Source organism: Carcharodon carcharias, chromosome 3 (genome assembly GCF_017639515.1).
Source record: "Carcharodon carcharias isolate sCarCar2 chromosome 3, sCarCar2.pri, whole genome shotgun sequence".
Taxonomy (NCBI): Eukaryota; Metazoa; Chordata; class Chondrichthyes; order Lamniformes; family Lamnidae; genus Carcharodon; species Carcharodon carcharias.
In genome coordinates this window covers 7,826,155-7,842,226 of record NC_054469.1, presented here as the reverse complement: position 1 = coordinate 7,842,226, position 16,072 = coordinate 7,826,155, and the positions used below count along the sequence as shown (strand labels likewise).

The 16,072-nt window shown below is 53.3% G+C and overlaps 1 protein-coding gene across 1 annotated transcript in view; it reads left to right on the top strand.

Moving 5' to 3' along the window:
- mroh1 (maestro heat-like repeat family member 1) overlaps positions 1-16,072 on the top strand; it is a 190,321-nt gene that overhangs the window by 56,107 nt on the left and 118,142 nt on the right. Inside the window, exons 16-22 of the mRNA XM_041183382.1 lie at positions 525-562; positions 1,720-1,861; positions 4,361-4,413; positions 4,686-4,799; positions 6,060-6,179; positions 7,595-7,717; positions 12,012-12,158. Coding sequence (XP_041039316.1) covers positions 525-562; positions 1,720-1,861; positions 4,361-4,413; positions 4,686-4,799; positions 6,060-6,179; positions 7,595-7,717; positions 12,012-12,158 — 737 coding nt within the window. The remainder of the gene's footprint in view (positions 1-524; positions 563-1,719; positions 1,862-4,360; positions 4,414-4,685; positions 4,800-6,059; positions 6,180-7,594; positions 7,718-12,011; positions 12,159-16,072) is intronic.

Genomic DNA, 16,072 nt, shown 5'->3' with positions numbered 1-16,072 from the left:
GTAGAGGGAGCTTTACTCTGTATCTAACCCCGTGCTGTACCTGTCCTGGGAGTGTTTGATGGGGACAGTGTAGAGGGTGCTTTACTCTGTATCTAACCCCGTGCTGTACCTGTCCTGGGAGTGTTTGATGGGGACAGTGTAGAGGGAGCTTTACTCTGTATCTAACCCCGTGCTGTACCTGTCCTGGGAGTGTTTGATGGGGACAGTGTAGAGGGATCTTTACTCTGTATCTAACCCCGTGCTGTACCTTTTCTTGGGAGTGTGTGATGAGATGTTCTGTTCCCAGGGCCATTGTGCTCGATGAACCTGCAAAACCTGAAAGCTAATTGTAAATAGAGATTTGGTTTTGTTCTTGGAGGGAAATCCCAGCCTTAAAGTGACAGGCGGAGATCGACCTGTCGCGCTGAGTTGAACAGAATTGATGCCCTGAATGAGTTGAGCTTTTATGGCTTCGGAGGTCTAGTTAATGGTCTGGAGAATGATGTGAAAACAATGATTTTATTTTTATTTTCCTCCAATCTTAGATCTGCCCAAACCTCAGGCGTTGCTGACTCGGTTATTGGTGAGTTAACCTCACTCTCTTGGCACCGTGTTGGATTTTGCTGCAGACCAGCTGTTGTGTCAAGTAAACTCCCACAATAATCCAACTCTCTGAGCTGCTGCTGCTCAGACTGGGACAGGGAGTTTCAGCTCTGTCCCTGTGTGTCTGTCTCTCCCCGTGGCTCCCTCCCTCACCCTCCCCCTCTCCTTCCTCCCCTCCCTCTCCTTCTCCCCTCCCTCTCCTTCTTCCCCTCCCTCCCTCCCCTCTCCTTCCTTCCTTCCCTCCCTCCCCCTCGTTCCCTCCCCCTCGTTCCCTCCCCCTCGTTCCCTCCCCCTCGTTCCCTCCCCCTCGTTCCCTCCCCCTCGTTCCCTCCCCCTCGTTCCCTCCCCCTCGTTCCCTCCCCCTCGTTCCCTCCCCCTCGTTCCCTCCCCCTCGTTCCCTCCCCCTCGTTCCCTCCCCCTCGTTCCCTCCCCCTCGTTCCCTCCCCCTCGTTCCCTCCCCCTCGTTCCCTCCCCCTCGTTCCCTCCCCCTCGTTCCCTCCCCCTCGTTCCCTCCCCCTCGTTCCCTCCCCCTCGTTCCCTCCCCCTCGTTCCCTCCCCCTCGTTCCCTCCCCCTCGTTCCCTCCCCCTCGTTCCCTCCCCCTCGTTCCCTCCCCCTCGTTCCCTCCCCCTCGTTCCCTCCCCCTCGTTCCCTCCCCCTCGTTCCCTCCCCCTCGTTCCCTCCCCCTCGTTCCCTCCCCCTCGTTCCCTCCCCCTCGTTCCCTCCCCCTCGTTCCCTCCCCCTCGTTCCCTCCCCCTCGTTCCCTCCCCCTCGTTCCCTCCCCCTCGTTCCCTCCCCCTCGTTCCCTCCCCCTCGTTCCCTCCCCCTCGTTCCCTCCCCCTCGTTCCCCCCCACTCCCATGTCTCTCTCTCTCTCCCATTCTCTCTTTCTCTCTGCCTCCCCCCCTCTGAGGTCCCCAACCTCCCTCCCCTTCACGCCCTCTCCTTCCTCCTCTCATTGTCTCTCCTTTCATTTCATCATCTCTCGTTTTACCTCGAGCTGCCAGGTTCCTGGCTGAGTTGCTGACACTTTGCAGCTTCCTGTATGAGGGGGTCAGGGGTCTGCAGCATCCCTCCACCCTGTGTGTTAATGCAGTGACCGACATTGCTCTAACCCTGCTTTCTTCTTGCCTTTCCCAGGTGGTCTCTTCGTTCCCATTCCGGGGGAGGGGGCGAGGAATCCCAGCATTGAGATTCCTGCAAGTCGCTGCCCCTATCATCCACCCCCGGCTGGTGAGGGTCTGGAACGAGGAGCTCCCCGTTCTCATTCAACACTTGGAAGGTACGGGGCTCCCGAGTACTTGTTCCTGGGCGGGAGAGGGGACATTGGGAATCAGTGGCGTTCTCAGCCTAATGTCAATGTGGGGAGCTGACTGAAACCTCCCTTGGTTCACAGCTGACAGGTGGACTGACAGAGGCTCCCTAACTGAAGAGGTGGAGAAAGCAGAGACTCCACTCTGAAGGGAAGGCTGGGCACTGTGATTGTGGGCCGGGGGGGTGAATAAAATCACGCTCGGGACAAACGTCGTTTCTCCCATAAGACATAGGAGCAGAAATTAGGCCAATCGGCCCATCGAGTCTGCTCCACCATTCAATCATGGCTGATAAGTTTCTCAACCCCATTCTCCCACCTTCTCTCCGTAACCTTTGATCCCCTTACCAATCAAGAACCCATCTATCTCGGTCTTAAATACACTCAATGACCTGGCCTCCACAGCCTTCTGTGGCAATGAGTTCCATAGATTCACCATTCTCTGGCTAAAGAAGTTTCTCCTCCTCTCTGTTCTAAAAGGTCTTCCCTTTACTCTGAGGCTGTGCCCTCGGGTCCTAGTCTCTCCTACTAATGGAAACATCTTCCCCACGTCCACTCTATCCAGACCTTTCAGTTTTCTGTAAGTTTTAATCAGATCCCCACTCATCCTTCTAAATCAGGAGCTTGTGCGTCCCCAAGTACTGGAGCACAGTATCTAGGCTGCCACACAGTTTGGCACTGGCAGGTGGTGGAGCTTTTCCCTAGTGCATTAACCAGAGGCCCCTATTCAGGTGGCTGAGCTGGTCAAATGGCAAAGGAACCAGAGGGGCAGGTGAGAGTTATGTTTTGCGCAGCGAGGTGCTGAGGTCTGGAATGCGCTACCCGATGGGGCAGTGGAAAGTGACTCAAAATTAGTCACTCTCTAGTACAGAACTTGAATGTTGTTGAAGCTTTTCATCTCACACTCAACAGGACAAATGCAAGAAGGCCAAATTTCAAACCATCCCAACAATTTATACTAAGGATAAAAGGGTGCTGATTGGAACTATGGCTATAGCCCAAACCATTGCTTTCTCCATGGCAACGCCTCAGCCAGTCAGAGTTGGCTTGCCAACCAGTCAGCACCCTTCCCTCTTGTAGGTTGTGATGCTTTGAAATTTGGCATTCTTGTGTTTGTCCTGATGAGTGCAAGATGAACAGCTTTGACAATATGCCTCTCTTTTCACTATTAAATTACAAATATCAAAAGAGAATTGGATCAATGCCCGAAGTGGAAATATTTGCAGGGCTATGGGTAAAGAGCATGGGAGTGAGATTAATAGTTTTTGACACAGATGTGAAGGGCCAATTGGCCTCTTATATGCTGTAAGTTTCTATGGGGAAAATCCACTGGCGCAAGTGGATGAAACACAGGGAATTCTCTGAGATTTGGCCAACATTTTACCATCAATAAGCCGATTGGCCTTTGAGCTGATGGCAGCTAAGACACTGGTAGACAGAGGAGGGAGGGGGGGAGGAGGCGCTGTGAGGTGGGGGGCGGGGAGGGGGGATAGAGGGGTTGTGTGCTGTGAGGCGGATCGGGGTCTAAAGCAGCTCTGACCCTCCCGACAGCATGGACCCCCATCCTTGCCCATCTCGCCCTCAGACAGCGCAGTGCTCTCTCAAGAATCTATCTAACTCAACCTTAAAAATTGCACCAACCCGGCCTCAACTGCTCTCGGGAAGAGAATTCCACAAACTAATGACCCTCTGAGGGAAATAATTTCTTGTCATCTCTGCCTTAACTGGGAGTCCCCTTAATTTTAAGCTCCATTCCCTGGCTTTAGTCTCTCCAACAAGAGGAAACGTTCGCTCAGCATCCATCGCGTCAAGTCTCATCAGGATATTGTATGTTTCTATAAGGTCACCTCTCATTCTTTTAAACTCCAGTGAGTATAGGCTCACTTTTCTTCATAAGATAAACCCTTCATCCCAGCATTCAGTCGTGAACCTTCTCTGAGCTGCTAATGCAGTTATTTCCTTTCTTAAGTAAGAAGAGCAAAACTGTACACTTGTACCCTGGATGTGGTCTCACCAAGGCCCTGTACAGCTGCAGTAAAAGTCCCCTACTTTTATCTTCCTTTCCCCCTGCAATAGACACCAACATTCTATCTGTCTTCCTAATCACTTGCTGGAGCTGCGTACTAGCTCTTCCTGGTTCATGTCCCTGGATTTCTCGTTTGAGTGATGGAACAGGCTGGAGGGCCTGAGTGGTCTCCTCTTGTTATGATGTTGACACACGGAGCATCTGAAGGGGGAAGTGCTTTTGGGGAGAGAGTTATTGAGGTTTGGGATGAAAGACCCAGTGGGTCGCAGCTTGAAGATCTGTGAGCTCCAGACTGGGTGAATTGAAGGAGTTAACAGCTGTCAGATGCTCTGAGGACTCCTCACCCCTCGTCCACTCCCTCCACATCGACTTGCCCCCACTTTGCCTTGCAGGAACGAGGTTTTTCTGATGATACTTGGCTGACGGGTATTTGTTCTTTACAGGCCATTCCAAGGACTCCTTACCCCAGCGACAGTGGGAGGATAAACTGCTGCTGGTGAGTCAGAGAACGAGCAAGTTCAGACATTAACAAAGCTTTCACACGGTGCCAGCAGGGGTACTGAGGTGGATCCCCGGGCAAATTTCTGCCAAGCTCTGACCACCTTTGGTTCTGCAAAGGCCCTTTGTGAATGTGTTGTTACTGCCCCTATCATTGGGGGGTTGAAACCGCCCCCCACCCCCCCACACCCCCAACCCCCTCTCCCCACACCACCCCTCCCCAAACCGGTCATTAATAATGAGTGACTTTTTCTCCCCACCACCTCCCAGTTACTGTCCAAGAGTCTGGAGGCCGTCAATCCCGGCGATGAGATGTGGAGCAGCCAGTTGAGCGAGGAGATGACCAGACACCTCAGCAGCTACACCAGCCACCCTCAGGAGAAGGTTAGATTGTGGGACCAGGGGAAAGTGCATCTCTCCAAGAGAGGAGAGGGTGGGTCCTGGGTAGCTGTAGCCCTCAGGCATACAGGGTGTATCCTGGGGAGGTGCCCCTATCCTGGAGGGGTTACAGGGTGTCCCTCCCCTCACCCCATGGCCCTCAAATCCCAGGTCACAGGGTGGATATACATATATTCTTAGGGGGTGGGTCCAGGCAGCCCTAGTCCCAGGGGAGGGTGTGGTGGGGTTGGGGTGCAGGGTACGTTTGGGTAGCCGGGGGTACAGGGGATGTCTGGGGAGCCGGGGGTACAGGGTACGTCTGAGTGGCCTGGGGGGTACAGGGTACGTCTGGGTAGCCGGGGGACAGGGTATGTCTGGGTAGCCGGGGGACAGGGTATGTCTGGGTAGCTGGGGGTACAGGGTACGTCTGGGTAGCTGGGGGTACAGGGTACGTCTGGGTAGCCGGGGGTACAGGGTACGTCTGGGTAGCTGGGGGTACAGGGTACGTCTGGGTAGCCGGGGGACAGGGTACGTCTGGGTAGCCGGGGGACAGGGTACGTCTGGGTAGCCGGGGGTACAGGGTACGTCTGGGTAGCTGGGGGTACAGGTTACGTCTGGGTGGCCGGGGATACGGGGGACGTCTGGGTGGCCGGGGGTACGGGGTACGTCTGGGTGGCCGGGGGTACGGGGGACGTCTGGGGAGCCGGGGGGTACGGGGGACGTCTGGGGAGCCGGGGGGTACGGGGGACGTCTGGGGAGCCGGGGGGTACGGGGGACGTCTGGGGAGCCGGGGGTACGGGGGACGTCTGGGTGGCCGGGGTGTATGGGGGACATCTGGGTAGCCGGGGGGTACGGGGGACGTCTGGGTAGCCAGGGGTATGGGGGACGTCTGGGTAGCCGGGGGGTACGGGGTCGTCTGGGTAGCCGGGGGTACAGGGTACGTCTGGGTAGCCAGGGGTACGGGGGACGTCTGGGTGGCCGGGGGGTATGGGGGACGTCTGGGTAGCCGGGGGTATGGGGGACGTCTGGGTGGCCGGGGGTATGGGGGACGTCTGGGTACCCATGTCCCTGGGGATGGGGGGTGCAAATGATTGAGTGATTGGGTGAAGTATTGTGGGTGCGAATCTCACCGTTGATGGGCGTGTTAGTGGGAATTCTGCTGTGTGAGTACGCTCTCCTCGTGGCGTATTTAGGAGTGTTGCCGTGCTTACAGTTGGTTATCAATGGTTTCCTTCCTCTCTTTCCACCCCCCACCACCACCACCAGGGCTTCCTATACAAGTGTACTGGCGTGGTGCTGCGACAGACTCTGCCTGCTGATGTGGTGAGGAAGCAGCTGATGGATATTCTGCAGACGGTACGACATGCCGAGCCCCTGGAGAGAGAGGTGAGAGATCCCGGCAGCACCGTCTGCCACGATCTATGGCATTGGTAAGTGTAAGGTGCAGTGCAGTCAGGGGAGAGAGTGTCTCATTGCGCAGGAGCCCAGGACAGAGATCAGGATGAAAACCTTTGAGATCTGAGACAGCTTATTAAATGGGGCTGGAACATGTGAATATTGCTGGCTGGGCCAGCATTTATTACCCCTCCCTAGTTGCCCTTGAGAAGGTGGTGGTGAGCTGCCTTCTTGAGCCGCTGCAGTCCATGTGGTGTAGGTACACCCACAGTGCTGTTAGGGAGGGAGTTCCAGGATTTCTGACCCAATGACAGTGAAGGAACGGCGATATATTTCCAAGTCAGGATGGTGAGTGACTTGGAGGGGAACTTCCAGGTGGTGGTGTTCCCATCTATCTGCTGCCCTTGTCCTTCTAGATGCTAAAGGCCGTGGGTTTGGAAGGTGCTGTCGAAGCAGCCTTGGTGAATTCCTGCAGTGCATCTTGTATATGGTGCACACACTGCTGCTACTGTGCATCTCACGGTGCACCTTGAACCTTCTGTGTTGGAGGCCAGTGTGTGTGACACAATTAACGTTCATCATAGAGAGGTGACTATTAGGGAGACTTCACATAAAGCAGAAAGTCATAGGGTTATACCCCACTCTGGAGACTAGAGCACATAAACCAGGCCAATGCAATTAGTACAGTACCAAGGAAGCGCCGCACTGTCGGATGGTCAGTGCCAAGGGAGCGCCGCAGTGTCGGAGGGTCAGTGCCGAGGGAGCGCCGCAGTGTCAGAGGGTCAGTGCCGAGGGTGCGCCGCAGTGTCGGAGGGTCAGTGCCGAGGGAGCGCCGCAGTGTCGGAGGGTCAGTGCCGAGGGAGCGCCGCAGTGTCGGAGGGTCAGTGCCGAGGGAGCGCCGCAGTGTCGGAGGTTCAGTGCCGAGGGAGCGCCGCAGTGTCGGAGGGTCAGTGCCGAGGGAGCGCCGCAGTGTCGGAGGGTCAGTGCCGAGGGAGCGCCGCAGTGTCGGAGGGTCAGTGCCGAGGGAGCGCCGGACTGTCGGGTGGGGCAGTGCCGAGGGAGCGCCGCACTGCCGCAGGTGCCTTCTTTCAGAGGAGGAATTAAACTGAGCACCTGTCTCCCCTCAAGCCGAATGTAAAGATCCAACAGCCAGTCTTGAAAGAAGTGTGTAGGAATTCTCCTGGTCCCCTAGCCAATATGTATAAGAATCATTTAAATAGACGATCTGATTGTCATGTGTGGGATCTTGCTCTACACAAATTTGCTGCCACATTTTCCAACATATTCTACACTTGAGAAAATACTTCATTGGCTGGAATGTGCTTTGGGGTGTCCTGAAACTGAGAATGGTGCTGGTGCAAGTTTGCTCTTTCTTGGATTTAATGGAGTTTGGTTGCTTGGTGCAGGGTGTTGCTGTCTGCATTGGATTCTGTGCGAAGACTCACCTAAACGACACTCTGGCCAAGTTGGAGGACTTTGGCAAGTCCGACATCTTGAAAAAGTCACCAAGCCTCTTCCACATTCTCAAGGTGAGTGCTATCGGTTGGGATCTCTCTATTCGTTGCACTTGGTTATTTCTCCAGCCCCTCCCCACGCCACCATCTTTCTTACCAGCTGCTCTTCTCTCTTCCCCCACCACCACCCAGAACCGGAAACTCCCATGACTGGGTCTGAGCTGAAGTTTGGCAAACTAATCGACCATGGGGGGGCCATTGTAATCTCGACCTTCTCCTTCCCCCGCCTTCCCCCCCCTCCCAAACACACAGCCAAGCCTGAGGTCCAGGCCATGTGCTGCACTGAAGCAAGAACCACCCCACCCCCACCGCCAACAAGCCAGTTGAATCTTAGAATGATTACTGCATAGAAGGAGGCCATTCAGCCCGTCATTGTCAGCGCTGGCTCTCTGCAAGAGAACTCAGTTAGTGCCGTTCCCTCACCTTTTCCCCATAGCCCTGCAAAGTTTTCTCTTCAGATAATAATTCAATTCCCTTTTGAAATCCATGATTGAATCTGCCTCCACCACACTCCCAGACGATGCATTCTGCTAAATTCCTGATAACCAGATGAAGGAATAAAACCAGAGCCATTCCTTACTCGATACTTTATTGACAGAGTGAAACACTGCAGGTATATACCTCCTCGCTCAACCCATACCCTGTGTCAATAGGTGTCCCTTTATGTGCTGAAGCAAGCATCCAATCAGTGCGCTCCGACTGCACATTCTTAACTTCAATTGTTAGAGTTAACTCGTTCCAGATCCTAATCACTTGCTGCGTAAGAATGTTTTCCCTCTTGTCTCCATTGCTTCCTTCGCCAATTATTTTAAATCTATGCCCTCTTGTTCCTTTCATGAGTGGGAACGATTTCTCCCGATCTACTGTGTCCAGACCCCTCATGATTTTGAGCACCTCTATCTAATCTCCTCTCAGCCTTCTCTTCCCCAAGGAAAGCAGTCCCAACTTCTCTAACCTACCCACATAACTGAAGTTGCTCACCCTTGAAACTATTCTTGTGAAGCTTTACTATACTCTCTCTAATGCCTTCACATCCTTCCTAAAGCGCAATGCCCAGAACTCGACACACTACTGCACTTGAGGCCGAACCAGTCTTTTATATAAGTTTATCATAACTTGTTTGCTTTTGTACTCTTTGCCCCTACTTATAAAGCCCAGGATTCAAATCCCACCGTGGAAGATGGTGAAATTTGAATTCAATAAAAATCTGGGATTAAAAGTCTAATGATGACCATGAAACCATTGTCGATCGTTGTAAAAACCCATCTGGTTCACTAATGTCCTTCAGGGAAGGAAATCTGCCATCCTTACCTGGCCTGGTCTATAGCAACGTGGTTGACTCTTAAATGCCGTCTGAAATGGCTGATCAAGCCACTCAGTTGTAACGAACTGCTACAAATTCACAACAAAAAGGCATGAAACTGGATGGACCACCCAGCATCGACCGAGAAAACTCAGCCCTGTCAAGTCCACCTTACTAACATCTGGAGGCTCGTGTCAAAATTAGGAGAACTGTCTCACAAACTAGTCAAGCAACAGCCTGACGTAGTCATCCTCACGGAATCATATCTTACAGATAATGTCCCAGACACCACCATCACTATCCCTGGGTATGTCCTTTCCCACCAGCAGGACAGACCCAGCAGAGGTGGTGACACAGTGGTATACAGTCGGGAGGGAGTTGCCCTGGGAGTCCTCAACATCGACTCCGGACCCCATGAAGTCCATGGCATCAGGTCAAATGGTAGAGTGGGGGAGGAAATGGGCAAGGAAATCTCCTGCTGATTATCACATACCGTCTTCCTTCAGTTGATGAATCAGTGCCCCTCCATGTTGAACACCACTTGGAGGAAGCACTGAGGGTGACAGAATGCACTCTGGGTGGGGGATTCCAATGTCCATCACCAAGGGTGGTTCGGTAGCACCACTACTGACCGAGCTGACTGAGTCCTAAAGGATGTAGCTGCAAGATAGGGTCTGCGGCAGGTGGTGAGTGAACCAGCAAGAGGGAAAACATAGTTGACCTCATCCTCACCAACCTGCCTGTCACAGATGCATCTGTCCATGACAGTATCGGTAGGAGTGACCACCGCACAGTCATTGTGGAGAAGAAGTCGTGTCTTCACATTGAGGGTACCCAGCGTCATGTTGTGTGGCACTTTCGTCGTGCTAAATGGGATAGGAGAGACCTAGAAACCCAGGACTGGGCATCCATGAGGCTCTGTGGGTCAGCAGAATTGTACTCAAACATAATCTGTAACCTCATATCCCCCATTCTACCATTACCATCAAGCCAGGGGATCAGTCCTGGTTCAAAGAAGAGTGCAGGAGGGCATGGCAGGAGCAGCACCAGGCGTACCTAAAAATGAGGTGTCAACCTGGTGAAGCTACAACACAGGACTACTTGCGTTCCAAACAGCATAAGGAGCAAGTGATAGACAGAACTAAGTGATCCCACAACCAACGGATCAGATCTAAGCCCTGCAGTCCTGCCACAACCAGTCGTGAATGGTGGTGAACAATTAAACAGCTCACTGGAGGAGGAGGCTCCACAAATATCCTCATCCTCATAATGGAGGAGTCCAGCACATCAGTGTAAAACATAGAGCTGAAGCATTCGCAACAAAGTGCTGAGTGGATGATCCATCTCGGTCTCCTCAGGAGGTCCCCAGCATCACAGATGCCAGTCTTCAGCCAATTTGATTCACTCCACATGCTATCAAGAAACAGCTGAAGGCACTGGATACAGCAAAGGCTGTGGGCCCTGACAATATTCCGACAATAGTACTGAAGACTTGTGCTCCAGAACTTGTGCCCATAGCCAAGCTGTTCCAGTACAGCTACAACACTGGCATTTACCTGGTTATGTGGAAAATTGCCCAGGTATGTCAAATACACAAAAAGCAGGACAAATCCAACCTGGCCAATTACTGCCCCATCATTCTACTCTCCATTATTAGTAAAGTGATGGAAAGCGTCATCAGCAGTGCTATCAAGTGGCTCTTGCTTAGCAATAACTTCCTCACTGACGCTCAGTTTGGGTTCTGCCAGGGCCACTTAGCTCCTGGCCTCATTACAGCCTTGGTTCAAACATGTGCAGAATTCCCAGGGTGAGGTGAGAGTGACTGCCCTTGACATCAAGGCAGCATTTGACCGAGTGTGGCATCAAGGAGCCCTAGCAAAACTGGAGCCAATGGGAATCGGGGGGGAAACTCTCCGCTGGTTGGAGTCATACCTAACAAAAAGGAAGATGGTTGTGGCTGTTGGAGGTCAGTCATCTCAGCTCCAGGACATCACTGCAGGAGTTCCTCAGGGTAGTGTCCTCGGCCCAACCATCTTCAGCTGCTTCATCAATGACCTTCCTTCCATCATAAGGTCAGAAGTGGGGATGTTCGCTGATGATTGTACAATGTTCAGCACCACTCGCGACTCCTCAGATACTGAAGCAGTCCATGTCCAAATGCAGCAAGACCTGGACAATATCCAGGCTCAGGGCTGACAAGTGGCAAGTAATATTCATGCCACACAAGTGCCAGGCAATGACCATCTCCAAGAGATGGCATTACCACCACTGAATCCCCACTATCAATATCCTGGGGGTTACCATTGACCAGAAACTGAACAGGACTAGCTATATAAATACAGTGGCTACAAGAGCAGGTCAGAGGTTAGGAATCCTGTGATGAATAACTTAACCCCTGACTCCCCAAAGCCTGTACAAGACACAAGTCAGGAGTGGGATGGAATTCTCCCCACTTGCCGGGATGAGCGCAGCTCCCACAACGCTCAAGTGTTTAATTGTACCTTGATGGTTTTTTTAGTTCTAACCAAATAGATTCTGCCTGTGGTCCCTCTGGGAGGTTCCCTGTCTGTCAGCCCCTCGCTGGCCCCTGGCCCCATCCTCTGTAACTGCAACATCATGTTTCCACATACGTCAATCTGCTCCTTCCTGTGACTCACCAACCTTATTAACCACACTCGGTGCATTCGCACCTTTGGGCCGTTTATCTATTACATTCCTGCTCACTCTGATCCTACCCAACACCTCTTTCACTTTCCTATTCTAATGCCATTGGTCCTCTCAATTCTCTCTGCGGCTTCCTCACCACCTTTATCTCCCAGTTCTCACCTCCTTGCCAAGTTTAGTTTAAACCAGGGATTCCTAAAACGTGGGTTGCGACCCCAGTGGGACGGCGGGATGAAGCTTTGAGGTCGCCCAATCCCAGGACTCGAGCCCATGACTCCCCGGGGCTGGGAGCCCCTCCCGTTGAAGCCCCTGTGACACGTCTGCTTCCGATCGCTCCCTCAGGACAAGTCGGACGTGGATGTGGAGAAGGCCAAGAGCACGCTGATCCTGTGTTACGGTTACCTGACACTCTATGCTCCCGAGGAACTGATCCTAGCCAGAATCGAGAAGGATGTCATCAAGCAAGTCCTGAGCCACTTCAATACCAAGGTAGGAAACTGTGTGGGGGGTGGGGGGGGGGGGGGTGTTGGGGGAATCACAGTGTGTGTGTGTGTGTGTGTGTGTGTGTAACAGCATCTCTACACAACCCCCTCCCCCGACGCTTTGACAGTCTGATCCAGTTGGGAGAGTGGGGTAGGGATGTAACTGCCTGAAGGCTCTGCACTGTTCCTGGGCTGGATTTCTCTCTGTTTGTGGCTGTTACGGGTCAGCAGAGGCCTCGCTGTCCCTGTCCACAAGGTGACTGTCCGGCAGGAGAAGTCTCAACCCGCCCATTGGACCCGCCCCACATCTCCTGATGGCTGGAGCATAGTAACTGGACACAGCAGCCCCCCCATACCCTCTCCTGAGAGAGGCTGAGAGCTGGGAAGGGGAGATTACTCTGGAAACGCCTCTCCAATCCCCGCTTCTCCCCCAGCACAACCCCGGGCCCTCTAAGGTGTTGGAAAACCAATTCTGGACATCACAAGTTACCTTCCACGTGACTCCTTCCTCCACCATGTCCCAATCTCCCCTCACCCCCACCCACATCAATTAGGAGCTGAGGCAGCAAGGAACCAACTGGAGAAATCTGTGCAGCCGCCGATCCCTCAACCCACCCCGACCCTGTATAATAAACACACCCTCCCGAACCCCAGACCCTGCAATTAACATGCCCTCCGGAGCCCCGGACCCTGTGTGATAAACACACCCTCCCGAGCCCCGGACCCTGTGTAATAAACACGCCCTCCTGAACCCCAGACCCTGCAATAAACACACCTTCCTGAACCCCAGACCCTGCAATAAACACACCCTCCTGAACCCCAGACCCTGCAATAAACACACCCTCCTGAACCCCAGACCCTGCAATAAACACACCCTCCTGAACCCCAGACCCTGCAATAAACACACCCTCCTGAACCCCAGACCCTGCAATAAACACACCCTCCTGAACCCCAGACCCTGCAATAAACACACCCTCCTGAACCCCAGACCCTGCAATAAACACACCCTCCTGAAACCCAGACCCTGTGTAATAAACACACCCTCCCGAGCCCCGGATCCTGTGTGATAAACACGCCCTCCCGAGCCCCGGACCCTGTGTAATAAACACGCCCTCCCGAGCCCCGGACCCTGTGTAATAAACATGCCCTCTGGAGCCCCGGACCCTGTGTGATAAACACGCCCTCCGGAGCCCTGGACCCTGTGTGATAAACACGCCCTCCCAAGCCCCGGACCCTGTGTGATAAACACGCCCTCCCGAGCCCCGGACCCTGTGTAATAAACACGCCCTCCGGAGCCCCGGACCCTGTGTAATAAACACGCCCTCCGGAGCCCCGGACCCTGTGTAATCAACACCCGAACCTCATGATCCATTATCTTTTTAAGGTGCTTGTGGGTGACTTGCACCGACTGGTGTTATCCTGCTGGTTTCATTGGGGATGCTCCCACCACTCTCTATGCTCCATCCCTGCGATGGTCCTGAGCACCCAGTGCTGGAGGGGTGGGGGGAGGGGGGCTGGTGGGGATTCCCTATCCATCCAAGCTGGAATCTGCAGCCCTACCTGAGGATTGGATAGTGAGGCCACACATGGGTGAACAGCCTGTTGACTCTCCATACCCTGGTTTACCTGTGAATAGGTTTGTATGGAGACAGCGCCGTCTGCTGTACTCTGATCCGACACACCGGCTGCTGTCTGCATTTCCTGACAATGGGGGTGAGTTTAATGGGGCCTGTCTGCAAATATTGCCAGAAGGTTCAGGCTGACAAGTGGCAAGTAACCTTCGTGCCACACAAGTGTCAGGCAATGACCATCTCCAACAAGAGAGAATCTAACCATTGTCCCTTGGCGTTCAATGGCATTACCATCACTGAATCCCCCACTACCAACATCCAGAAACTGAACTGGACTTACCCACATAAATATTGTGGTTACAAGAACAGGTCAGAGGCTAGGAATCCTGCAGCGAGTAACTCACCTCCTGACTCCCCAAAGCCTGTCCACCATCTACAAGGCACAAGTCAGGAATGTGATGGAATACTCCCCACTTGCCTGGATGAGTGCAGCTCCCACAACACTCAAGAAACTCGACACTGTCCAGGACAAAGCAGCCCACTCCCTCCACCACTGACGCACAGTAGCAGCAGTGTGTACCATCTACAAGATGCACTGCAGGAATTCACCAAGGCTCCTTAGACAGCACCTTCCAAACCCATGACCCATCTAGAAGGACAAGAGTGTTGTACCTGCCCTGGGAGTGTTTGGGGGGGACAGTGTAGAGTGAGCTTTACTCTGTATCTAACCCCGTGCTGTACCTGTCCTGGGAGTGTTTGATGGGGATGGTGTAGAGGGAGCTTTACTCTGTATCTAACCCCGTGCTGTACCTGTCCTGGGAGTGTTTGATGGGGACAGTGTAGAGGGAGCTTTACTCTGTATCTAACCCCGTGCTGTACCTGTCCTGGGAGAGCTTGATGGGGACAGTGTAGAGGGAGCTTTACTCTGTATCTAACCCCGTGCTGTACCTGTCCTGGGAGTGTTTGATGGGGACAGTGTAGAGGGAGCTTTACTCTGTATCTAACCCCGTGCTGTACCTGTCCTGGGAGTGTTTGATGGGGACAGTGTAGAGGGAGCTTTACTCTGTATCTAACCCCGTGCTGTACCTGCCCTGGGAGTGTTTAATGGGGACAGTGTAGAGGGAGCTTTACTCTGTATCTAACCCCGTGCTGTACCTGTCCTGGGAGAGCTTGATGGGGACAGTGTAGAGGGAGCTTTACTCTGTATCTAACCCCGTGCTGTACCTGCCCTGGGAGTGTTTGATGGGGGCAGTGTAGAGGGAGCTTTACTCTGTATCTAACCCCGTGCTGTACCTGTCCTGGGAGTGTTTGATGGGGACAGTGTAGAGGGAGCTTTACTCTGTATCTAACCCCGTGCTGTACCTGTCCTGGGAGTGTTTGATGGGGACAGTGTAGAGGGAGCTTTACTCTGTATCTAACCCCGTGCTGTACCTGCCCTGGGAGTGTTTGATGGGGACAGTGTAGAGGGAGCTTTACTCTGTATCTAACCCCGTGCTGTACCTGTCCTGGGAGTGTTTGATGGGGACAGTGTAGAGAGAGCTTTACTCTGTATCTTACCCTGTGCTGTCCCTGTCCTGGGAGTGTTTGATGGGGACAGTGTAGAGGGAGCTTTGCTCTGTATCTAACCCCGTGCTGTACCTGTCCTGGGAGTGTTTGATGGGGACAGTGTAGAGGGAGCTTTACTCTGTATCTAACCCCGTGCTGTACCTGCCCTGGGAGTGTTTGATGGGGACAGTGTAGAGGGAGCTTTACTCTGTATCTAACCCTGTGCTGTACCTGTCCTGGGAGTGTTTGATGGGGGCAGTGTAGAGGGAGCTTTACTCTGTATCTAACCCTGTGCTGTACCTGTCCTGGGAGTGTTTGATGGGGACAGTGTAGAGGGAGCTTTACTCTGTATCTAACCCCGTGCTGTACCTGTCCTGGGAGTGTTTGATGGGGACAGTGTAGAGGGAGCTTTACTCTGTATCTAACCCCATGCTGTACCTGTCCTGGGAGTGTTTGATGGGGGCAGTGTAGAGGGAGCTTTACTCTGTATCTAACCCTGTGCTGTACCTGTCCTGGGAGTGTTTGATGGGGACAGTGTAGAGGGAGCTTTACTCTGTATCTAACCTCGTGCTGTACCTGTCCTGGGAGTGTTTGATGGGGACAGTGTAGAGGGAGCTTTACTCTGTATCTAACCCCGTGCTGTACCTGTCCTGGGAGTGTTTGATGGGGACAGTGTAGAGGGAGCTTGACTCTGTATCTAACCCCGTGCTGTAGCTTTCCTGGGAGTGTTTGATGGGGACAGTGTAGAGGGAGCTTTACTCTGTATCTAACCTCGTGCTGTAACTGTCCTGGGAGTGTTTAATGG